We start from the raw sequence: 27215 nt of genomic DNA, 5'->3' as shown, positions 1-27215 counted from the left end.
ATATATGCAATAACCCAGTCTTTATTAATCAATAAATACAAAATTATAAATATGCAAACATTCGCATATACATAGGTCTGGAAAGAAAAACATCATAACATGTATCAATATATACAGAACAACAGGATCTGCAAATCCCTTATACTTTGACTTATCCATAAGTCCATAGTAGCAAGACACAGGGCAGTCCCAAAAGGATATATCCGGTCCATCAAAACCGTGTAGACGAAAAAATCCGCGAAAAAAGTAATTGTGACGCAAACAAGGAGAAAAAGATGTCCATATGTAGTATCAGAGTCCATACAACACAGTTACGAAGTCCATCAAGGAAAATAACAGTAGTGTAAAGCAATATCCAAGCAAATAGTATAATCAATCTGAAATAGACCAAAACAGATGTTAGTAACATTTCAAAGAAACCCAGAAAAGTCGATTTCCTCATTTAGCACAGAGAGATCTTGATGAGGGGAAAACTCTAACTTCAGTGGCCGCGCACTTTTTGCAGATGCATTCTGGGTCATATTCTGGCTTACAGGTTATGGGTTTGGAGCATATCAAAGCCACTATTAGGGGAGGTGACGTGGTTAGCAAACTCCTACAAAAGGAGGCGAGGTGGATATACACTCTGGGTTCCAAATCCCCCTCAGGGCTAAATGAGGAAATCGACTTTTCTGGGTTTCTTTGAAATGTTACTAACATCTGTTTTGGTCTATTTCAGATTGATTATACTATTTGCTTGGATATTGCTTTACACTACTGTTATTTTCCTTGATGGACTTCGTAACTGTGTTGTATGGACTCTGATACTACATATGGACATCTTTTTCTCCTTGTTTGCGTCACAATTACTTTTTTCGCGGATTTTTTCGTCTACACGGTTTTGATGGACCGGATATATCCTTTTGGGACTGCCCTGTGTCTTGCTACTATGGACTTATGGATAAGTCAAAGTATAAGGGATTTGCAGATCCTGTTGTTCTGTATATATTGATACATGTTATGATGTTTTTCTTTCCAGACCTATGTATATGCGAATGTTTGCATATTTATAATTTTGTATTTATTGATTAATAAAGACTGGGTTATTGCATATATAGTTTGAGGTCGAGATCCGAGTGATTAATGTCATTATATAAAATTCTGTACCTATACCCCCTTGGCATGTCTGATTCTTTAGCATGTCAGCTGTTTCCCTCGCTATGCTATTGTTTGGGATGCATGTTCGCTCCCAGCATCATTTCTAATTTTGTCTAATTGTGCCTTCCATACTTACGTAGTCTGCGCTCCAGCGCAGAGTCCCTCCTACCCTACTTGCGCTCCACGGGCTACCACTCCCCGTCCGTATCTCGTCTTCTCCGCATTGACGGCTTTATGGGCGGATCACGTGGGGCGAGGATTGCGCCCACGTGACTTCCGCATCTACACTATTTCTAACCGGCGCTTCGGCCGGAATAACACGGGACCCCCCACTCTTGACAAAGCGGCGTGACTGCCGCGATACCGGTAGTGTAGTCTACCGGGGGCCTCTCCTCCTCCTCATCGGACACCTCGTTGGTATACTCCATCCTGGGTCACGTAAGCCTGCTCCATCTGTCACTATTTGCTGCGTTGTTCTCAGCATCAATCACTCAGGTCTCCCTATCCCCCTATTGGGGGCTTATTTATTCTAGCACGTTGACACTTTATTGTACTTATCACTGTTTTTTGCTATTTATTGGTTGTTGTTCTACTCAGTTATGGGTTATATGCACTTTATTGAGAGCTGACTTTCAGAACCCGGGTTCTATCCCTGTGGTAGCTCTGATATTGAGCTATCCAGGTGATTTTCTCACTAGTTACCATTTATATTTATTCAGGTGACCTACTATGATCATGAACTGTTATTTATTACATGAGGTGTCCTTTGTATTTTTAGATGTTTTTATTGATGGTGTGTTTTGAAGCTATATTAAATAAACTTTATTTGAATTGAGACTAATAGGAGTGGTGCTGCTTTTGGTCATAAACCTTTGAATCTTCCTACTTGCAGTGACTGAGCACACTCCTACCTCAACATGCGTGCATGAACCTTCTTTATTGCATACAATTGAGGATTTTTTCCTCATATATTTGGCTCTTGCACCTGTTGACCTTACTTGGTTTATATTTAAATACGTTTGAGATGGAGAGTTTTGTGGACTCCATGGAGGCAAGTTGGAATGTGAAATTTAAGAAAACTTTCTGTATCCAAAATCAGCCTGAGCAGCAGATGTCAGATGCAACCAGGTCATTATTAAGACAGTATAAGGATCTGCACAAAAATCATATTAAACTTTGGTGGAATATACACAGCCTTGAACAATATAAGAGGGAACAGATTTACCCTAGAGGACTCCGTGTACAGATTTTCCCCACTTGGGAACTAATCGGTGACCTCAAACATACATGGGAGGATGGATTGGGCAAATGCTCTGTAATCATTATAGATATGTTGTTAGACCATGATAGAAAAGTACTGACAAAGGTTAAATCTGACATCACTGCTCTAGAATTAGAAATCTCGAAATTGGATAAACAGACGATTGTAGAACCTTTTATCACAGTATTTAAGAGGGACATGGAAAAATTGGAGGTTGCAATTATCGATAATAAAAAGAAAAAATTGTATCGTGATAGGAGTGATTTTGATGCTGGGACTGCGTATAAGTGGACCCATAAGGGTAATGGCAGACATGGGAGAGGCAGACCCAGGAGGAGACCACAAGGGCCCAATCCTGCCCCTAAAAACCCTCCTAATAAACCTAACAGACCTGGTGGTTCTGGTAGAGGGGGCATCAATACCACTATTGAGGTTTCAGACACTCAAAGTGATTTTTTATCAAGCGACACAGAAGGCGAACCCGAAGGGGCGGGCGTAAGCATAGAGAGACTCAGACAAATGTTAGACACCCCTGCAACACAGAGACGCAAACGTTCGAGGGATCACCACACGGAGATAGACTAAATGTAATTAACTTGTCTGACTACCAATTATGTGAATCTGAGATTGCAGTTTTGGAAAGAGGGCTTTCATTTTCACCCACTAAATCATTGGATAAATTCGAGTTGGTTAAAGACATTTACTTGTTTTGTAGAAAATTGTCCTTCAAGAAACATTTTTCATCTCCCACACCGTTGGATTCCGGACTGAATGAAATTGATAGACAGGCTTTAGTGGATCTGATGGACTTACTCAATGAGAATGATAACCAGGATGGGGTGAGTGTACGGTCTAGACTATTTCGCAATCCTTCTAAATATATGCCAAGTTTCAGCAATTATCCGCCAATCAAAATCTTCTTTGAGGTGATGCTAAGATCTATCTCGCAGATGAAAATCTACAAGGGATTGAACAACTTAACACCAGCTGAATGGAAAGCTATTGAGGGTCTTAAGAACAATATGAATTTGATCATTAAGGAGGCAGATAAAGGTGGTAATATTGTTATATGGCCCAGGGACATGTACCTTCAGGAGGCATATAGACAACTCAATAATCCAAAGAACTATGTGACATTACCTGGTGACCCCACTGAATACTATCATGTACAACTAGAAACCCTTTTAGGGGAGGCTAAATCCAGGGGAATTATTTCAGCTAAGGAATGTGAGTTCTTATTACCTAAATCACCCGTCGTCCCGACCTTTTATATGCTTCCAAAGGTACACAAGACTGTTGACAACCCTCCTGGGAGACCTATTGTTGCGGGTATTAATAGCCTAACCTCCTATGCTTGTTCATTTTTAGATCATTTTCTTCAGCACCTCGTCTTGGCTTTGGATTCTTACTTACGGGATAGTCTTGACCTCCTCAGGATCATTGAGGATATACGGATTCCACCTGGAACACTATTAGTCACTTGTGATGTAGAGTCCTTATACACTAATATTTCTCATCGGTGGGCATTACATACTGTGCGGTACTTTTTGGACATGGAAGATCATTCATTATCTGACTTGCATTCTTTTTTGTTACAGCTCCTGCAATTCATATTGGGCCACAACTATTTTATCTTCAATGGAAAGTTCTATAAGCAGGTATGCGGCGTGGCTATGGGTGCAAAATGTGCACCGGCCATTGCTAACCTTTTTTTTGGATATTGGGAGAGAGAAATAGTTTTTAGTGACCGGTTCCTTGCATACCACCCCTATATATTAGGGTGGCATAGGTATATTGATGACTTGTTTATCATATGGCAGGGACCAAAGGACTTATGTGATGTGTTTATTGCAGAATTAAATCAGAATGACATGAATATCTACCTCACTGCACAGATGTCTCCTTTGCGAGCCGATTTTCTGGACATCACCATCCATGTACAAGAAGACGGTACTCTTTCCTCAGATCTGTATCGCAAACCTACAGCTGTAAATAGTCTTTTACATTATCGAAGTTCTCATAATAAATCTGTTAAAAATAACATACCTGTCAGCCAGTTTCTCAGATTACGCAGACTGTGTTCTAATGATGTGGATTTTCTCAGACAGGCTAATGAATTACAACAAAGATTTCTCGACCGAGGATACCCACGAAAGATTGTAAAGAAGGCATTCTACTCGGCACGATACAGGAATCGGACGGAACTGATTAACAGCCGACCTCCACCTACTACTAACTTGGTGAGACTGAGCTCCACTTACAATAATGGGTGGCCCAACATCTATAAAGCCCTACAAGGGGCCTGGCCAATACTTCAGGCCGACCCTGATCTTCTATGCTGTATCTCTCCATATCCCTCTATCACGGCTAAAAGGTGTCCCACATTGAGGGACAAACTCTGCTCAAGCCATTTGAGATCCATGGGGGGCAGGTCAAATGTTGGTGGCGTACGTGGCAGCTACCCTTGTGGTGCATGCAACATATGCCCCTTGATGCGGAGACAAACGCATATCAAAGATTCTTCAAATAACAAAGAATATGAATTAAAACAATACATCAATTGCAAAACCAGAGGGGTGATATATGCATTGAAATGTTCTTGTCCTAAGATTTATGTTGGGCAGACCAAAAATGCCCTCAAAGTACGAATTCAACAGCATTTATCGAAGATTAGGCTAGCACAGAGAGATCTTGATGAGGGGAAAACTCTAACTTCAGTGGCCGCGCACTTTTTGCAGATGCATTCTGGGTCATATTCTGGCTTACAGGTTATGGGTTTGGAGCATATCAAAGCCACTATTAGGGGAGGTGACGTGGTTAGCAAACTCCTACAAAAGGAGGCGAGGTGGATATACACTCTGGGTTCCAAATCCCCCTCAGGGCTAAATGAGGAAATCGACTTTTCTGGGTTTCTTTGAAATGTTACTAACATCTGTTTTGGTCTATTTCAGATTGATTATACTATTTGCTTGGATATTGCTTTACACTACTGTTATTTTCCTTGATGGACTTCGTAACTGTGTTGTATGGACTCTGATACTACATATGGACATCTTTTTCTCCTTGTTTGCGTCACAATTACTTTTTTCGCGGATTTTTTCGTCTACACGGTTTTGATGGACCGGATATATCCTTTTGGGACTGCCCTGTGTCTTGCTACTATGGACTTATGGATAAGTCAAAGTATAAGGGATTTGCAGATCCTGTTGTTCTGTATATATTGATACATGTTATGATGTTTTTCTTTCCAGACCTATGTATATGCGAATGTTTGCATATTTATAATTTTGTATTTATTGATTAATAAAGACTGGGTTATTGCATATATAGTTTGAGGTCGAGATCCGAGTGATTAATGTCATTATATAAAATTCTGTACCTATACCCCCTTGGCATGTCTGATTCTTTAGCATGTCAGCTGTTTCCCTCGCTATGCTATTGTTTGGGATGCATGTTCGCTCCCAGCATCATTTCTAATTTTGTCTAATTGTGCCTTCCATACTTACGTAGTCTGCGCTCCAGCGCAGAGTCCCTCCTACCCTACTTGCGCTCCACGGGCTACCACTCCCCGTCCGTATCTCGTCTTCTCCGCATTGACGGCTTTATGGGCGGATCACGTGGGGCGAGGATTGCGCCCACGTGACTTCCGCATCTACACTATTTCTAACCGGCGCTTCGGCCGGAATAACACGGGACCCCCCACTCTTGACAAAGCGGCGTGACTGCCGCGATACCGGTAGTGTAGTCTACCGGGGGCCTCTCCTCCTCCTCATCGGACACCTCGTTGGTATACTCCATCCTGGGTCACGTAAGCCTGCTCCATCTGTCACTATTTGCTGCGTTGTTCTCAGCATCAATCACTCAGGTCTCCCTATCCCCCTATTGGGGGCTTATTTATTCTAGCACGTTGACACTTTATTGTACTTATCACTGTTTTTTGCTATTTATTGGTTGTTGTTCTACTCAGTTATGGGTTATATGCACTTTATTGAGAGCTGACTTTCAGAACCCGGGTTCTATCCCTGTGGTAGCTCTGATATTGAGCTATCCAGGTGATTTTCTCACTAATTACCATTTATATTTATTCAGGTGACCTACTATGATCATGAACTGTTATTTATTACATGAGGTGTCCTTTGTATTTTTAGATGTTTTTATTGATGGTGTGTTTTGAAGCTATATTAAATAAACTTTATTTGAATTGAGACTAATAGGAGTGGTGCTGCTTTTGGTCATAAACCTTTGAATCTATGTATTTATATAGCACTGGCATCTTCTTCAGCACTTTGCAGAGAACATAGTCATGTTACTGACTTTTCTCAGAGGAGCTCACAATCTAATACCTACCACTATTTTGTGCGAGAGAACACTGGCTAATGTGTTTTTTTGGTGGGAACATTTCCTACTTGCTTTTTCAGGGTCACTTTACTCATATCCGGAGAGAAAACTCGGCCCCACCACCTTTGAGTTGCACTCTTACTAGGAAATTTTAATTGGTCACACCCACTGTATGTTATGGACACACCCACTGCATTCTGTGTACATTTTTCGCCCCGCCAATGTTCTTTACCGGGGGGGGGGGGGGGGTTGGGGTGTCGTAGGTCTGGGGTGCCTAGGGCAGCCCAAACTCTAAATACAGCACTGAGTATACCTTTTTTTTAACACAAAGGAGGAAAACAGTTAAGACTCTCATCAGCTGTAGAGCTGCAGGTCTGATTACAAAGAATTAAACACTGAGCAGGGAGCAAGTATAACTGCAGTGCTGGCCACAAACAGTTATTTCAGCAGGGGGAGAACGTGTGTTGGGTCTGGTGATTTGCTCAGTGGTGGAGATAAAGCTCTCACTTTGCTGTCAATAAGGAAATACACCAGGTATTTTAAAGTGGGCCTGACCTATTGAACAAGACACAAGGAAAACAAAGAAAACTCCACCCTGTGTGTATTTAGAGAGAAGAGCCTGTCTAATTCCCCCTATTCAAGTAATCACAAGTGAAATTTGAGCTCTCAGCTGTGTCAGCACAGAAATGGGCCAGTCTCAGCAGACCCGGCTAATATGTAAACAAAGGAGGTTAACCCTTCCATGAACGCAGGAAGTAAACACACTGTAAATTTGTCACATGAGTTGTGTAAGCTGTATCAAAGAAATGTTTATTCTTTAAAAGTTATTATGCTGTTGCTTATCTTTTAGAGCAGAGAACAAGATCTGAGTTCAGGTCCACTTTAAATGTATTTATTGTAAGAAGTGCAGCTACAAATAAATACAAATTGACTATCATTACAATTGTTTTAAGCATAGAGCTCAGGTATAGAAAAGAATGATTTGCATATTCAGCCACTGAGGTGAAGTGATGCATTATAAGAGTCCATTCTTGCTCACATAATACTTATTATTCACAAATGATTTCTGTTTTAAAAGGCACATTTCTGTTTGAAACATTCTTCTTTATTTGTTGCACTGTGTTCCCCATGCATTATGTTACAGAGTGGTGCTCCCCGCCCCTCCCAACCTTTACTTGTGAGAGACTTTCTGGGATGCTAATCATGTTACTGGCGCGCGGGCAGTTTTTTTGTAGTTGCGAGATTTTCCACAGGTTTTTTTTTCTAGCGTTACAAAACGTTTCCACTGTTTTTCTGCCCCGTCCTGATTTTTATGTGTCATCTGTTGCTAGCATCAATTCAAAATGAGCATATCATTTTCATAAAACAATAATATTTCTCAGTTTCTCAGTTTCAAAATCTGATATGTTGTCTTTGTACTCCAGTATTTTCACTTAAAAACAGGGTTTAGATGGTTTATCCTATTCCGTTTTTTATTTCGACGTGTTTTCAACTTCATGGGATTGCAATATATATACAGATCTTCTCAAAAAAATTGCATATTATGATAAAGTTCATTATTTTCTGTAATGTACTGATAAACATTAGACTTTCATATATTTTAGATTCAAATACACACAACTTAAGTAGTTCAAGCCTTTTATTGTTTTAATATTGATGATTTTGGCATACAGCTCATGAAAACCCAAATTTCCTATCTCAAAAAATTAGCATATTTCGTCCAACCAATAAAAGAAAAGTGTTTTTAAAACAAAAAAAGTCAACCTTCAAATAATTATGTTTAGTTATGCACTCAATACTTGGTCGGGAATCCTTTTGCAGAAATGACTGCTTCAATGCGGCGTGGCATGGAGGCAATCAGCCTGTGGCACTGCTCAGGTGTTATGGAGGCCCAGGATGCTTCGATAGTGGCCTTAAGCTCATCATAAAAGCTTTATGGAGATGAAGATTTCATTTTTCAGCACGACCTGGCACCTGCTCAGTGCCATAACCACTGGTAAATGGTTTACTGACCATGGTATTACTGTGCTCAATTGGCCTGCCAACTCTCCTGACCTCAACGCCATAGAGAATCTGTGGGATATTGTGAAGAGAAAGTTGAGAGACGCAAGACCCAACACTCTGGATGAGCTTAAAGAGACTCTGTAACAAAATGTTGAGCCTTATTTTTTCTCTCCTATAAGTTCCTATGCCTGTTCTAATGTGGTCTGTCTTACTGCAGCCTTTCCTACTTGCACTGTCTCTGTAATAAATCTTATCTCCTTTACTCTGTCATGTCTGTCAGGCTGAGGCTGGAATGTGTGGAATGTGCAGCACTGCTTGTCATTGGCAGAAGCTTTACACACCCCCTCCAAGCTCTGCATGAGTCACACAGTAAGCTGTTCACAACCTATGATACTCTGGTTAGAAGCCATGTCATTTGTTTGTAAACACTGCCTAAAACTGTTAATTACAAACTAGGATTGCAGCAGGGAGTGGCAGAAACAGCACAGAGGGGCCCAGGAGAACATAAGGAATAGAATGGTATGCTTTTTATTGCAAGAATATTAGAGTACAGATTCTCTTTAAGGCCCCATTCACACTTGCGGTTTTGCAAAAACCGCACCGGATGTCCGGACCGCACCGGAGCCGGATCGGACCTGATCCGTACGGTTCCTATCCGGATCCGGTCCGTTTGCATCCGGTTTCCGTGCGGTGTGAACACGGTTGCGGTCCGGATCCGGTTTCTTAAGGGGATACACATCCTGTAAATACCTGGGGTCTGGGAGGTCAGCAGAAGGGTCTGGGGTCATTGTTGGAGACAAGTGGACGTGTGGAGACCATCCATGGATACAGAGACTGCAGTTGGGACCATGGATCCAGACATTTTTTACTCGTAAACCTGGGAATTCTCTCCTTCCTGTTGTTCGCCTCCTTGTCAGACATATCAGACATGTTGCTGCCAAAAAGAGCTCCAGCATGAAATCGCTGCTGCCCCACTCTTTGAACGCTGGGCCCATGTGGTCCCCATCCAAAATGCATAGGAAGTGGGGTAGAACGTCCGGTTTTTGTAGCCAGTGTGTTGTGCGCTCTCCGGCTCTCATTGCTTTGTATTGGCCGGATGGTGCAGTCCGGCTCCGCCCCGGATACGGCTGCCGGAGGAGCCGGACCAAAAAATAGCGCATGTTGGAACGGACGCCGGAGTCCGGATCCGGCCCGGATCCGGTCCGGCTCCGGTCCGGCAGAACGGACGCATGTGAACGGACGCATAGGCTTTCATTGCTATGCCGTCCGTCCGTTCCGTCCGTTCTGCAAGCGGTCCGGCTCCGGCACGGCGATTCCGGATGGCCACCGCTAATGTGAACCGGGCCTAAGGCCGCTATCGAAGCATCCTGGGCCTCCATAACACCTGAGCAGTGCCACAGGCTGATTGCCTCCATGCCACGCCGCATTGAAGCAGTCATTTCTGCAAAAGGATTCCCGACCAAGTATTGAGTGCATAACTAAACATAATTATTTGAAGGTTGACTTTTTTTGTTTTAAAAACACTTTTCTTTTATTGGTTGGATGAAATATGCTAATTGTTTGTGATAGGAATTTTGGGTTTTCTTGAGCTGTATGCCAAAATCATCAATATTAAAACAATAAAAGGCTTGAACTACTTCAGTCGTGTGTATGTGAATCTAAAATATATGAAAGTCTAATGTTTATATTACAGAAAATAATGAATTTTATCACAATATGCTAATTTTTTGAGAAGATCCTATATATATATATATATATATATATATATATATATATATATATATATATATATATATATATATATATATATATATCATTGATGATATTAAGGAATATTTCTTCAGTATTGCTGTAACTGACGTTCTGGTTTGTAAAAAGAAATGACTGAAGGATAAGCCAGTAGAGAGTTTATCCCTGCTTGACTTTCTTACATCACTGAGTTTTGTGGTTTTTAGGAATGTGTACAAGGATTACCGCTGCCTGGAGCTGGCCTGTGACTCCCAGGAAGAAGTAGATAGCTGGAAAGCATCTCTCCTGCGAGCTGGAGTATATCCTGATAGGCTGGTAAGAAGATACTGCATATTCTTTATAGTAGCTCAGTAGTTTGCTCAGTATGACCAAACATCCTCTTATTGTTCCAAAGTGTCCGTATAAATAATCATAAACATGCATGGATGTTTTTCTGTTTGACTATTTTACTGATTAATTTGTCGTTTAGAAAAAAAAGCATCACAAAATGTAATGTGATAATGTGCCTGTTCTCAGAATGGTTTAGTAAACTGAAGTTATAACAGGCAGATCCCATATGATAAAATTAATACACTAAACACATGGGCTTGTGGTTTAGCTTTATCAAATGAATCATGGGGGATTGGTAGATAATGAGAATGAAGATTGTGCAATAATGCAGCTGCTGCCAGAGTGTGAGCCCTCAGATTATCCATGGGGAAGGGGAAAAGGCAAAAGGGGGTGGAGCAGTCTGGGGAGGTGAGAAAAGAGAAAGCAAAGAAAGAGTCAAGGTCATATGAAGGGAAATTACATTTAGGATAAGATCAACAAGGAAGAAACCAGCCTAGTGCTATACTTCAAATTAAAGCAGAACTTAGAACTTCCTCTTTGCTCTAAAAGATAAGCAACAGCTTAATAACCTTTAAAGAAAAACATTTCTTTATTACAGCCGATACAAATCCTGCAATACATCTGCAATGTGTCTACTTCCTGCTTTCATAGGAGCAGACATAGGGTTAACATCCTGTGTTTACTAATAAGCTGCTTTGCTGAGGCAGCCAGCTGACACAGCTGAGAGATCAAATAGTGGTGATTATCACAGATGAAGTGGAATGAAGTGGAATTAGACAGGCTAAACTCTCTAAATACATGCAGGGTGCGTGTCTCTATGGTTTCCTTCTGTCCTGTGCAAGAGTTCAGGTCCACTTTAAGATAACCTTATGCGTGTTACAATGGATGTACCTGGGTGTTGGTACTCTTTTCAGATGCATGCCGTATGAGAACACATATGTAATAATGTATACAAACATGTATGAAAGAGGCCAAGTATAACATCCACATGATATAAAATTAAACTAGTTTTTATTGAACACTCCATAATTACAATTTCTGCAAACAATATATATATCCTAAACACAATCTCAATGGCCATCACAATAAGCAATAGTGTATCACTTTTTCTGCCTACTGCACATTTTGTGGCCACATTGTCACTTCCTCAGAGGTTCAGCAAGGAATTCACAACTTCATATGTTTTCCAAAATTTACAATATTACATTTGATCTAAGGGATAATAATTCCAGTCTGGAGTATATACATAGTCCTACGTAGGTTCAGTGAGAAGATAACAGTCAGACTGAATATATACAGTATCAATGGTTGTTAGTTCTTCATTTCCGGGAAGCACCAGTATACAGTATCTGGCTCTCTTCCAGAGCATTTCTGGGACACTCGGCATTTCTGCTCACTTCATAGCAAAAAAACAAACATTCTGCAGTTATGCATCTTGCCAACAGTAAAGATGCCACCATTTGTCATCAATTTGTACATCAGGGTGAGGAAAAAAATGTACAAATGGCAGATATAGACTAAATAATGTATTAAATAATATTGTTAAAAAAACTATTTTATTCATCAAGTTATATTCATTTCCTCTTTAACGTACAGCTGAGTTTGGTGGCTCTATCATAAATAGACCAGTCGTAAACTGTTAGTCTGCACTGAACTGGAAACATTTTGGCCTTGATTTACTAAGGCATCTCCAAGTATCCTTATTTGGGGTGCCACGTGTGACTCAAAAAACCTGGAGTGGATAAAACAAGATTGAATCCCTCACCTGTTGTACTGACACAGTGGGGGTTACATGCTTTTGCTAGCTAACTCATGTATCCTAAAAGGAGAAGGTGACTCTCAGTGACTGTAGGAAGGGAGGGTGAATAGACACCTTGCAAAGAAAAGCACAGAAACAATGGGAGCCCCAATAGTGTAATATGTCACACAAGGATTAAAACAGTAGTGTAAGGAAAGGTGGTACTCACAAAGGGTTGCAAGAGGGGCAATCAACCATGAGAGGCAGGTGGAGATGTATGGCCCGACTGCTCTGGTGTCCAGGACAGACTGGATGTGGTCGCACTCCTCATGTAAAAAATACCTCTGGTTTTGGTGATGGCAGTTCCCCAAAAGGGCCAGAGAACACCCCTTCAAAGGAGGGTGAACAAGTACAAAAGTGAGGAGAAGAGGCTCCCAAGGGAATATTAAAAGTCAAAAACCAAAAGATGATAAAAGTAATGGGGTGGTTTACCTCAATGAAGACAATTCATATAATAAGCTAAGTTTATTATGCCCTGACAATGCATTTCATGTGTCTGTGCCCACTTCCTCAGGCCATTCTAGGCACTTAAATTGGCCTAAGGAAGTGGGCACAGACCCACAAACCGCGCTCCCAGTGCATAATAAAGTTCATTTATTTTATTATACCCTTGAGCACCTATTCTCCTCCCTTTTGTGCCACTGACTGTGGCCCTATTTTTCTAGACATACTTATCTGGTGCCAACTACCATGCACAAAAGCTGAACCTTTACTATAGTTGGGGTACATCTGGCATCACAAATGTACTTAATGTGTTAAATACATGTACGTCTATTAGGAGTGATAATTAGCAGTTATTTGTCCTCTGTTGTTTTTGTGGCAAGTTGGATATATAATGCATGTTTTAGATCTCTGATGAGTACAAAAGGCCTGTTTCTTGCTCTTGTCTTCCTCAGTGTATATTAGAAGAATAACTGTTGATTCCCTGAGGTGTTTGTCTTGTTTCCAAATGTAAATTTTACAATACTTGTGTGTAAATTAAACTGAGTGCTATGGATAAGTACACTCTGCACCTAAGTACCAGTGCTCTCTGCACATGAAGGCCTTGGTTACAGGTATATCTATCTCACTAGATTCTAGAAGAACTAACGGTATGTACTAGGCTGAATTAACTAATAAGAGATACAAATGGAAATCGAGAGCCAACTATAGTGTAGTATTCTAGTAGTATTTTAGATAAGAATAAAATAAAGCTGAGGGTTAAGTTATTCTCTCAAATGTGGGTAACCTATAAGCAACCACTTTGTAGGCAGTAGGGGGATCTTAAGCCCATCCCCTCAGGGAAGTTAAGGTATCGCTCTTCGTAGGCATAGGAAAATGGGGGTCTACATGAAAAGGGCGCCGGTAAAAAAGGGCGCCTGGTGGAGCCCATATATACCAACTTCGGCTACAAAAAAGGCGCCTGGTGTAGCCCATATAAACTTCGGCTACAAAAAAGGCGCCTGGTGTAGCCCATATAAAAACTTCGGCTACAAAAAAACTCCGGGATGTGTTAATTACTATTCCCCCTCCAGGCGGCCATGGATAGTGGGGGAATGAAATAATTCGGCTTCCAGCGCTTGTAGCCCATATCAAAACTTCGGCTATAAAAAAACTCCGGGATGTGTTAATTACTATTCCCCCTCCAGGCCGCCATGGATAGTGGGGGAATGAAATAATTTGGCTTCCAGCGCTTGTAGCCCATATAAAAACTTCGGCTAGAAAAAAAGGCAATAATATGGGCTACAAAGGGGCACCTTACTGTAGCCGAAAACCTTGTAGCCGAAAAAAATACGGGCTACAAAGGGGAGCCCGCTTGTAGCCGAAAACCTTGTAGCCGAAAAAATATGGGCTACAAAGGGGAGCCCGCTTGTAGCCTATATCAAAACTCGGGCGCCCTTTTCTACACCTTGTAGCCCATATTTCCAGAAATAACATTGATGTCTACGGCGGCGCCCTTTTCATACAGGCAGCTCGGGCGCCCTTTTCAACCGATCCCGAAAATGGGGTTTGACCCCTTCACGCAAGGTGGACTTAAAGTATTATATGCAGGTAAAATAGAGGTGCCAACGAGATAAAAACAGTGGTGCCTCGCTCTGATTTTGAATCCTGTTTCCTTTTTTATTGCCTGAAGAGGTGGGCTTGGATTGCATTTTTGGAGTATACTATTAAAGATTTTTGCTGATAAATCCCGTATTGATTCTTCCTTGGGGAGGTAAGTGTTACTTCCTCTATTTTTATTCATTGTAACTTGTTTTTAATCTGATTGGTGTCTCTTTTTTACCTGAATGAACTAAACGGGCGGGCCGAGGCAGAGGCGAGAAAGGCTCCAGCCTTAGGGCGCAGTGCAGGATGGGCGCACTTTGGTGACTCATCCTTGGGTGCTGGAGGACCTTGTCACGGGTCTGGAACTAATGCTCACTAATACTGTCACCAATATCACATGACTAGAGATGGAAATAGTAGCCGATAGGAGCAGCTTAGTAAGAGAAAAAGGAACAGACAAATTTACGATTCAGGCTGAAGTCTTTTTTTTCCCATAAACGTTTGGACACAGGACTTCTTTAAAACTGTAATAGATTCATAAATAAAACAAAGCATCTCTCCTGTCGTTAGCAATCAGTTATGCTCACAAATGTCATAATAGGAACAAGCAGTAAACTTCTGTCATGTCAATAACAGGCACTGGGCTGGCTGCATTTTCTCACTTCTGTTTGGAGTTGAATTCTTGCCTCAAACCTGACCCCAAAGCATTCTGCCTCCCAAGCTGCGTTCAAAAATCTCTATTATTGCTTTCCTTTTTCCAAACAATATTTGAGTCGGTGCGCCAGAGCAAAATCCCAGGCACCGTCCTTTCTAGCCTTAGAACAGGATATCCATTTACCAGCAAGCTCAGCATCGGCTTTATGTATCGACAGCGTATCCAAATACATGCCTGGCTCACAGCAATAACTACAGCTTTGTGTCCAAGCTTTCCAGACTGGATTTCTCCCTGGTGCTCCCATGTTTGTCTTGGCTCTCGTCCCTTCTACATGGGGCATAGAGAAATTCATATATGCATCTATAAATGGATAGCCTGGATGGCGCACATCTCGCTCTGCTTACTTGGAGACTTTTGCTTTGCACTGCCTTTTACCCCCCATGGCTTCTGCTTTCTTTTGAATACATGAACACATGTTTCCTTCAATCTGTACATGAGTGCTGGTGGATTCTACGGGCTTGAAACGTGCTGCATTTTCATTTGAGGACTGCCATAAGGACTATAAGGCAGGAGGCGTTTACAGAAGTTGTAATTCTAGTGTGATCCCTGCATATAGTAATCCCGCCACATATGAGATTTCAGAAAGCAGATTTATGTTGGTAATAAACTTGTAGAGAATAATAAAACATGCTTTCTGGGAAAACACTGCATTGTGCCCATATTAAAATGGGTTCTGCGATTCGTACAACATCACATTGCCCCCATGTAAGCTGTAGCTCCAGGACTCTCACAGTTACAACTTAAAGTATAATATTTACGTATGTGGGATTTTTATGTATACACTTATGTATATTTCTCATTTTAACATATGTGTTAGTGGTTTACAGCATGCATTGAACTACTCACATCATTGTCGTCAGGGCCACACACTGCCAGAGTAACCTGACAGATTTTTCTTACATCAGCCAAATGTAATGACTGTTCACAAACAGTTTACTGATGTAAGTTTGCAATAAAGTTTCTGTAAGATCTCGCCGCTCATGGCGGCAGAACGCCGAGACCCATGTCAGTGGAGCACATGGAGCTCAGTTCCCATTGGCTAAGCGGCGGACGCGTCCTCACTACGCGCTCTGCCGCTGTAAACAGGGACAGCGTGTATGCACGGCGTATCAGCTGACTTGCTGACACGCTGCAGGATGATTGGATACTTTTGGATTGCTTTCAGCTGATTGGTTAGTCCTAGTATAAAAGTTAGGTGAGCGCCCTCTGTCATCGCCTGTGATAGCCTCTGCTGGGCTTGTTGCTGAGACTGCCTCACAACTGCTGATCTTGTGCCGACTTTGTCTGTATCTTGACCAAGCTTATTTTCAGATTGCACAATATGGGATGGGAAAGAGGTGCCCTGATTTAAATAAACGCTTTTAAAACCAGTTTAAAAATGAAAAAGAATAATGAGGTATTTTACCTCAATGACGAAATCTCTGTAAGCTTACAAAAGATTTTTATTTGAGCACAGGCCAATACAGTGCCAAATGACAAAAATCATGTAGCATAGCGAGCCTCTCGACGCTACATGATTTTTGTCAACGCGAAACGCGTTGCCTGTGCTCAAATAAAAATCTTTTGTAAGTTTACAGAGATTTCGTCATTGAAGTTAGATACCTCATTATTCTTTCTCATTTTTAAACTGGTTTTAAAAGCTTTTATTCAAATCAGGGCGCCTCATTCCCTTATTGTGCATAGTTATACCCCCGTACATACTTGTCCGAGGGGTGGTGACAGAACACCTGTTTTACCACGGTCGATGTCTTGTCCATCCTTTTTCGTCTAAGAGAGCGACCGCAACCAGGTCCGTCCAGGACCACTCCGATTGGAGTCGGGTTTATGGTCTCCACCTGCTTCCTGTGGTCGGTTGCCCCTTGCAACCCTCCTTTGTGAGTAGCCCTTTCAATCAATTAATTTCTCCACACACCTATTATTGACATACTGCACTATCGGGCTCCCTTTTTTGTCTCCTGTATTTTTTTCCATAGGGTGCCAAGACACCCCAACCACAATTATTTTCAGATTGATCACCTGTTGCCGACTCCTGTTTTTTCCTGACTACACTCTCTGTTTGGATTACCCGTTGCTGACTTTGCCTTGTTCCTGGATATCCCTGATTGCTGCCTGGATCCACCCCTGCTTGTTCAAAGCACTATTCTTATGAACTCAGCCTGGACTGACTCCAGTACTGACCACGTCTTCTGGAAAGTGTGTAACTACCTTCAACCTATCTACCACCAGCCTGTCATTCCCTGGCTATCATCTGGACTGCCTCCAAACACCAGGCTTTAAGTGACTATATCTGAGCTTATACTGCTTATTACTCTTACTCTTTGTTTGGTGAATACTATCTGTCAATCTGTATGCTACATCTCCCTGCAGGACATTGTAGAATTGTATTAGGTAGGAGTTTGTGCAGGTGTTACGGGCTGGGCTATAGGTCAGTCACATGAGCATACAGCCTGACCCAGGGCCGGGTCAAGACTTCCCAGCACTAGAGGCTGGGATTCCAAAGTGCGCCCCCCCCCCCCCCCTTCTTCAAAGGAGGTAATTTAAGCAACTATAGGTGCCCATGTTAACTTCTATTAAATTCTGTTAAATTACTGGCTGTAGCTAGTAATTTGGGCACTGGGGACACACAATAGCTCTGTAGAGGAACTCTGTACATCAGGGACAATAGAAAAGCCTTGGTGGAGTTTTTCTAGCTGTGGCGGGTACTGGTAGTGGCGAGAATAGCGATGATGGTACTAAAATCATTCTGCCTTCTTAATCTCAAGTATGATGATTTAAATGTATGCCAATCACCAAAAAAAAAAAAAAAAAGACAAATACACACAGTAATTACACATACACTGCACATACATACACTGTATACACACACTGTACTTACACACACACTGTACATACACACACACTGTACACACACATACACACACACTGCACATACACACACACACATGCATGCACAAACTGCACATACACACTGCACATACACACATGCATGCACAAACTGCACATACACACACACACCCACACACACACACTGCACATACACACACACTGCACATACACACACACACTGCACATACACACACACACACACTGCACATACACACACACTGCACATACACACATGCATGCACAAACTGCACATACACACACACACACACACACACTGCACATACACACACACACACACACACTGCACATACACACACACTGCACATACACACACACACTGCACATACACACACACTGCACATACACACATGCATGCACAAACTGCACATACACACACACACACTGCACATACACACACACACACACACACACTGCACATACACACATGCATGCACACACTCGCACACACAGTACATACACATACACTGTACATATACACACACCTGCAGTGGTCTCAATCTAAATCCCTCATCTACTCTCACATCACTAGGGCAGGCACTGCTGACTGTACTGAGAACACATCACATCAAGTCACAACTATTTGATGTGTGTGTGATTCCCTCTCTGCCTCTTTGAAAGCCCCCTTCCCCCACCATACCTGCATCTTCTCAGGCCTCCATGTGATAGCAGCTGGGTGGTCTCTGGCTGTTCCATTCATCAATGAGCAGAGATCCGCATTTATTGCTGCCTGAATGATAGCAGGGGGTCCCTGTCCCTTCTCACGGAGTCCAGCTAGTTACATCGCAGGCAGACTCACATGTTGTCCACAGTGACAGGCAACTCTGCAGGAAGCCATAAGACAGGAGTTCCCGTACAGCAGAAGTCGGCTTCCTGCTGTTGCCTAGCGACCCCTTACACACAGCCATGCCTGTCATCTCTTTGATGACAGCGTGGCTGCAGCTCAGAACAGGCGGTGCTCTTTGCTATATAGAACAGAGGACTCGGAGAGATCATAGAGCAGGAGGGGAAAGGGCAAAAGAATGGGGCAGCCGCGGCAGGGAGAGTGCAGAGGAATGCGCCCTCTAGTGGAAGCGCTCAGAGGCTGCAGCCTGTCCTGCCTCTGCCTCGTCCCGGCCCTGGCCTGACCTATAGTCATTGACCAGGCAAGCCTGATCGTTTCTTTGTGCTTTAAATTCAAACATGCAGCCAGATGCTGAGAAAAAACAAACATGATGTTTGCTGTATGTGAGAGCATGTTTAAAATGCCGAAGCTCGGGTACAAAATCAGATACCTTAATAGAGGGATACTTCAGGATCCTATTGAGGCTTCCCTCGCTACTCTTTGGCCTACCGTTGCTGAGCACGCCCCCTGGAAGATTAGCGACAAGGCATGGTCGCTAATCACATCAGGACTGCACAGCTACTTTTCCTGGCTTATGGCTGTGCAATAGCCGACTGAGCCCGCCCTCGCATGCGCAGTAAGCCGGAGCCACCGGCTCCATTCTACTGCGCATGGACGAGTGGGTTTGCACAGCTACTGTGCGCCATGAGCCAGGAAGTGGAGCTGTGCAGCTTGGATGTTAAAGGACTTACGAGGCCAAGTCCATAAAAAAAAAATGAAAAAAGTTAGCTACCTTGCTCAGCTTGTTAGGCACGGAGGACGCCGTCCGCACCCTCCGTGCCATTCCGCCTGGTCCCCGCCGCTGCACAGCCCCCCGAACGGTCCCCGACCGCGCGGCCCGGGTCGGGCTCCCCAGCCTGTACCAAGATGGCCGGCGGAGCTGGCCGCGGCTATGCGGCTGCGCAGCTCTAAGGCCAACCCCCCGATCCACGCTACTGTTGCGTGGATCGGGGGGTTGGCCTTAGAGCTGCGCAGCCGCACTCGCGGCTATGCGGACTGCGCAGCCGCGGCCAGCTCCGCCGGCCATCTTGGTACAGGCTGGGGAGCCCGACCCGGGCCGCGCGGTCGGGGACCGTTCGGGGGGCTGTGCAGCGGCGGGGTCCAGGCGGAACGGCACGGAGGGCGCGGACGGCGTCCTCCGTGCCTTACAAGCTGAGCAAGGTAGCTAACTTTTTTTTTTTTTTTTTTTTTTTTTTTTTTTTATGGACTTGGCCTCGTAAGTCCTTTAAGGGGGGCTTCAGACAAGGAATAGGATCCTGAGGCTTCCCTCTCCTCAGAGTAAGTATCTGATTTTGAAACCAAGCTTTGGCTCGGGTTTACTTTAATCTCTTACGGACGTAACTAACTGAAATCAGTGCTCTGTTCAATGCCTGCTATCCCTGTAAAGGCGTAGATTTCAATTGCACTTGCCATGTGGTCCTGTCTCTCTGGTGCCGCTGCAGCCTGCTCGCTCCACTGTCTTAAAGATAGTAGTAGTGTAAAAAACAATAAATTGCGAATTAAGAAATTGAAAAATAGAAGATAGATCAATAAATGATTGATATTCGCTCTTAAATACGTTCATGTTGTGTGATCTACCATCAGCCTGTGTGTCGTCATTGTTACTACTGGCAGACATGAAACAAAAACAGACAGCACCAACTGCTATCATCTATAAACACACCCACCAGCAATGTAATAGGCCAAAGGGTTTTTTATTGTTGTTCTTTTATACATATATGCACAGAGGGAAATATTGCTTGCAAGGCAGTTAGAATCAGGCATCATTTTCCACAATGCTAATAGGTTCACAAACAGGAAACAGTCCTAACCATGGTCCTGACATCACACTTTGGGAGGGGTTTCACCACAATATCAGCCACACAACCGCCCTTGATGATCTGTTCTAGAAAAGGTAAAGATTTCTTGTGGGAAAGGGGGTATAGGCTACTGATTGGGAGGAAGTTCAGTACTTGGTTTAAAGTGAACCTTAAGTCAGTAAAAAAAAATGAGTTTTACTCACCTGGGGCTTCCCTCAGCCCCCTGCAGCTGATTGGTGCCCTCGCCGTGTCTCTCTGAGGCCGCAATAGCAGCATAGGGGGCGATATTTTGGCTGGGAACGCGAAGAATCACTCGCGTTCCCATGCCTGTCGGGTCCTGACGGCGAAACCGGAAGTGGTCGCCGGCGGGGACGGGAGGATCAGAGAGACACGGCGAGGGCACCGATCAGCTGCAGGGGGCTGAGGGAAGCCCCAGGTGAGTAAAACTCATTTTTTTTTACTGACTTAAGTGCCTCTTTAAGCTTTAAATAAAGAACAAAAACCAAGAGCCTAATATAGTGTAGTATTTTGGCACAAAGGCAACCACTAGAAAGGCAGGTGGGGAGAATTGGATCCTGACCCCACTCAGGTTCAAGAAGTCACTCTCTGTAGATTGGCAAGATATTGGGATACACCCCTCCACCAAGGGTGGACTAGACTGATTGCAGGTAGGTACACAGCGGCACCAAAAAGAATAAAACCATTTAAATACTGTTTAGAAGGGGGAAGTTTGGTGGACTTACCTCCCTCATAGAAAACGCAGACTGTGAGACGTTACTATAATTCACAGTAACATTTATTAGATACTCCAAATGTGCAATGCTTTTTGCAGGTCACGATCCTGCTTCATCAGGCAATAAATTGGAGAATGCAGATTTGGGTCTGTAACGTGGCCAAGCGCCTCTGTGAGACGTGTTGCACGTTTGGAGTATCTAATAAATGTTACTGTGAATTATAGTAACGTCGCACAGTCTGTTTTCTCTATGAGGGAGGTAAGTCCACCAAACTTCCCCTTTAAATGGTTTTTAAATGGTTTTATCCTTTTTGGCTCCTCTGTGTACCTACCTGCAATACTTGGTTAAAGTTATTCTTTAATGACAGCTGAGCTCCGTACACAGGTGAGGAGCCCATTCTATTTGGTTCCACGTACACTTTGGCCAAGAAAGCAAAAAAATGTAAATGGAAGAAACTTTAGCATGCCAAGGCAGAGGGGACATGCCAAAAACAAAAAAGGTTGGCTTTTTGACAAGCTGAGTATGGTGATTTCTACCTGTAAGTAGGAATGGTTAGCAAGAAGCAAATAATTCCAAGTGTATGTAGGATTATGCAAATTTTATATTCAAATACATGCAGTTTGAAAATGGTCCAATGTAATTCGATTTGTGTAAGTTTGAAAACTAAATGAGCATAATTGTGTTTGAACTCAGAATTATTTGCATCTCGTTGTCCATTCCTACCTGTAGATTTATTTTAGACTCATGTAAGAGTTCTACAGTAACCTCCTGTGGTGCTTGTAGTTGCTTGTGTATCATTTTGCATGCTCTCGCTACTGGTGCATTTCAAGCCCTAAATATTAGTGTATCGGCTGCTGCCAACTTCTTAGTGTCAGACTCAGGCAAGACCAACCACTGCTGATGCACAATTAGAAACTTTAAAGCGGACCCAAACCAAACATTTTTTTAATTAAAAATATTTAGTTGCAGCACATACACACATACAAAGATAAATAAACACTCCTTCAAACCTATGATCATTTCAGTGCATGCTTTTTTACCCTTCTCTTTTGATAACTAGGGTTATTCTGGGGGCAGCCATTAGCAATTCCTCCATTGCCGAACACCATCTACTCCACCAGTTTGCCGGAAAAATCCCGGAAATTTGAAAGGAAGGGAGGGGTTCCTCTAATAAATGTAAAATATTTTATATTTGTCATCATGAAGCTGAAAAAAGGCTGCTATTTATTATTATAATTTAGAAAATAGATTTTATTTCTGAAATCTTGTATTTTTAATTTGGGTCCACTTTAAGCAGTTTTAGTATGGAGAATGGAAATTGATCAGGTCCTGGCTGACACCAGCCCGGTTAGACTGATTGTAGTAATATGGACTGAAGCTGGAAAAAAGGGCGCCACAAGTGCCTGAGAAAGAAGGCTGTCGACATAGGTGCTCATTATAAATGCTGTGATTTGCGGCAATGGGAGGAAATTTGATCGAGGACTCGCGCGGCACAATGACTGGCGACTGGCTCTGTCACCAAAATCAAAACGTAGGCACTGCAGGCGACAGGGCAGCTGCAGGAGGGTGGTAGTAGCCCCAGGTAAGTGAAACTCTTTTTTTTAGGTTCACTTAAAGCGGTTTAACACCCAGCATTACAACTTTGCTTTAAAAGATTGCTTACAGCTTACAAACTATTATGCCAGATTTTTTTTTAAGCAGAAATTCACTGAATGGGTTAAACATGACATTTTAGTGTTGGGTTAAACTAGGAATCCGCATCCGTTCTTATCTTTTAGTTACAAATGTATCTTTATTTGGAATACAAATAGACCTTTGAAAAGCCTGCCGGGGAACCCCTCTTTGTTCTCTCAGAGCAGTGTTTGTTTGTTACATTGTAGATAGATACATTTGTAACTAAACAAGCAAGCACGGAGGAGGATTTCTAGCTAAATGCAGCACTAAAATGTCATGTTTAATCCATTCAGTGAATTTCTGCTAAAAAAAAAATCTGGCATAATAGTTTATAAGCTGTAAGCAATCTTTTAAAGCAAAGTTGAAATGCTGGGTGTTAGACCACTTTAAGTTGCACTTTCACAACTTCAGCCTGCAGGTATTTTCACCTTCAGGGCGGGAGCAATTTTCCCCTGTCAGCGCTGCTCCCATTCATTCGCCAATAATTTTATCACTACTCATCACACGTAAATGATCTATGTCTTGTTTTTTTGCCACAAATTAAGCTTTTTGTGAGCGATACTTGTTTTTAGTAATTACTTTATTTTCTATGTATTTCATAGGCAAATACACACACAAAAAAGAAAAAAATACACTATTTCTCCAATTCCATCCCCTATAGTTTTAAAATAAGCAATACTACTATAAATAAAACCCACCCATTTTATTTGCCCATCAATTCTGGCTATCACAACATGTAAAATATGTTCCTAGTGCAATGTATAGCGTCAATATATTATGTGGAAATAAAGGTGTATTCTTTTTTTCTTGTGTCCCATCAATTATAAGCCCTTTTGTACAAATATAACAGTAATATACCCTCATGACACACACACATATATATCTATAAAAGCTGAGTTCCTAAGGCAACTATTTTTGGATTTTTTTTAAACAGTTTTCTTCTTCAATCTATTTGCTTGGTAACTGGGGTGGGGGGAGGGGAATTTGAAAGTCATTTAACCCCCTCCTGACCACCTAACGCAGATCAGTGTCGGGGGGGGGTGGCAGCCCTAGGAGACTGCTGCTAGGAGACTGTTAGATGGCAAAACCGCCATCTATTTACATTGTACAGAGCTGCGATCTATGGCAGCACAGTACTGGGGACAGCCATGTCACTCGGCTGTCCCCTGGGGAGGAACAAGGGCTCTCATAGGCTGCTGAAAAAAAGCAAATATAAAAGAGGTAATTTTATAAAAAAAAAAAAAGAAAGAAAGAAAGAAAGAAAAATTTAAAAAACAACAACGCAGTGATTAGAGCCCACCAACAGAAAACTCTGTTGGTGGGCAGAAAAAGGGGGGGGGTCATATGTGTGCACAGTTGTATGTCTTGGCTCTGCAGCGAGCTATTAAAGCGGCAGAGCCCTAAATTGTAGAAAAAAAATAGCCTGGTCACTAGGTCACTTTTTTTTTTTATAAAAAAATCTGGTGTGTGTAATTTAACTTTTTGTGACTAAATGGCGCTAAAAACACTACCTGGTTTACCAGGAAATGTTTTGTCCTTATTTTTTTTAACTTTCACTTTATGTTCTTACTTATTATGAATGGACCTGGCCCCTGATCGTGGTCATGTCTATTCATTACAGGCACTGTGATTGGTTTGGTGAAGCCTTGCTTCCCTTCCCCAACCGCCGACATGGAAATACCGCCACTCGTTGCAATGGTCACGCCCGCATGCGCGAGCACCTGGCGCTTAAACACTAGACACAGATACGTATCCAGTTAGACTTGAGTGGTGCCTATCTGGAGGAGTAAACTCGTCCAGATAGGCTTAAGTACTTAAGGGTTAGGTGCCACCGGGGTGTGTGGGTATAGATATAGATAATAGATAATAAAGGGAGGGTTAAGGGTTAGGCATCTGTAGAGGTTAGGTTCTGTAAGAGAGTAGGGTTAGGTTAAGTCATCGTAAAATATCAGTAAAGATTACCAATGTTTAACTATCGGAATTCAGCAGTAGAATATCTGTAACTTCATTGACATTCTTCTAGCTGCAATCCCCTGTGCAATTTTTCCCAGGCGCCTTTATTATATGGATGCAGCAATATGGACTGCTGCTGAGGTGAACCGATATCTCACTCTGCCCTCAGCAGTCCTTATTATTTGTACAGTGAAATGAAAGTTAAGTATTTGTAAGCAATGATGTATTATTGCACTCGTGTATAAATCATACATTTAGGTATATCTTTGGGAACAATTATCAGGCACATCGTTTTTACATTACAGTTCCAGCTTAGAGGCAGCTGTATTTGCCAGTTATCATTTTCCTGGAAATTATATGAAAGATGAGTCTACAAGTCTAAAGTCTTACAAATCATACATTCTGCATGAACATTTTCAGTAACAGTTAAAGATTACAAGAAGTGCTTAATCTTAACCTTTAAAGTCTGTTATTTTTTGGTGTGTGATTCAGTTTTACTCATTCTCCTATTTGTTCCTTTGAAAAAAAACTTTTTTTTTACACATGCGTAACTGAATTTACTGTATATTGGAAGATTCAGAAATGCACTAAGCCTTTACAGGAAAATGCCAGTGAGTTATTTCTTGAAGTAAAATACAGAAGCTTCAGTGAAAGTGATCATTATGGCAGGATTTAAAGGGAAACTGAATTGAGCTGAATATGGAGGCTGCCATATTTATTTCCTTTTAAACAATACCAATTGAGCGACAGTCCTGCTGGTTGCAGTAGTGTCTGAATAACACCTGAAACAATCATGCAGATAATCTTGTCAGAGATCTGCTGCATACTTGTTCAGGGTCTACGGCTAAAAGTATGGCAGAAGGTCAGCAGGATAACCAGGCAACTGTTATTGTTTAAAACTGAATAAATATGCCAGCCTCCATATCCCTCTCACTTCACGTTTCCTTTAAACAATGAAAGCTTGAGCATTATTGCCCCATCAGCACAACAGCCAGAAACACTAGAAGGATTCCAATTTACTCATACCACATAATTACAGAAATCGCAAGTGAAAGGCTCCATTTTGCTTATCTAAATTTTATTACTTTTTAGTATCTTTTAGCAATGTGGTAACATCAGACCTAATTGGTATCAACAGAAAAAAATATATTAACCACTTCAGGATCACAGGTTTTCTTCCCTTAAAACCAAAACAACTTTTACATTTCAGCGCTCCTCCCATTCATTCACTGATAACTTTATTGCTACTCATCACATGTGAATGATCTATAGCTTGTTTTTTTCGCCACAAATTAGGCTTTTCAAGGGTGATATTTTATTTTAGTAATAATGTTATTCTCAATGCATTTTAAAGAGAAAAAAATGAAAAGATACACTATTTCTATATTTCCAACCACTGTAGTTTTAAAATAGACAAAGATACCATAGATAAAACCAACACATTTTATCCGCCCACTTGTCCCGGTTATCACAACATTTAAATAATGTTCCTAGTACAATGTATGGCGACAATATATTATTTGGAAATAAAGGCACATTTTTTCAGTTTTCTGTTTTCTGTTTTTTCATTGTCATCTATCAGTAATTAAAAGCCCTTATCTGTAAAAGTAACAGTAATATACCATCATGGCATACATATTTAAAAAGCTGAGTGACTAAGGTAGCTATTTATGTATTGTATTTTCAATTATGTCACTTGTGGGTTTTTTTACAAGCGTTTTATTTTGGTGCCGAGTATATGAAAATAACAATTGTATTGCTTTTCATTCAGTTTCTTGCTAAAGAAAATTCACATGACATAGGTTTCAGTTGTCAAATATCCCAAATTATATTCTCTCGCTTGTCACGGTTAAAATGATACCCTATATACATCATCAGATAGCTTCTTGGGCACACCGCACACTGATAACC

General features: G+C 41.9%; 1 protein-coding gene across 13 annotated transcripts in view; it reads left to right on the top strand.

The window, feature by feature from the left end:
* Nucleotides 1–27215, top strand: part of DNM3 (dynamin 3) — a 629085-nt gene that overhangs the window by 290966 nt on the left and 310904 nt on the right. For 12 of the 13 annotated variants that reach the window (XR_011022036.1, XR_011022035.1, XR_011022038.1 and 9 more), the window contains one exon: nucleotides 10696–10804. Coding sequence is in view for 6 of the 13 variants with exons in the window: in XM_068239888.1 (XP_068095989.1) it covers nucleotides 10696–10804 (109 nt within the window). In the remaining 7 variants the exon portion in view is untranslated. Of the gene's footprint in view, nucleotides 1–10695; nucleotides 10805–14730; nucleotides 14812–27215 lie in introns of all 13 variants that reach the window. The other variant, XM_068239894.1, reaches the window with a different exon arrangement.

Source organism: Hyperolius riggenbachi, chromosome 6, assembly GCF_040937935.1.
Source record: "Hyperolius riggenbachi isolate aHypRig1 chromosome 6, aHypRig1.pri, whole genome shotgun sequence".
In the NCBI taxonomy this organism is placed as follows: domain Eukaryota; kingdom Metazoa; phylum Chordata; class Amphibia; order Anura; family Hyperoliidae; genus Hyperolius; species Hyperolius riggenbachi.
The sequence above is the reverse complement of the archived record's forward strand: the minus strand, read 5'-3'. Positions and strand labels throughout refer to the sequence as shown.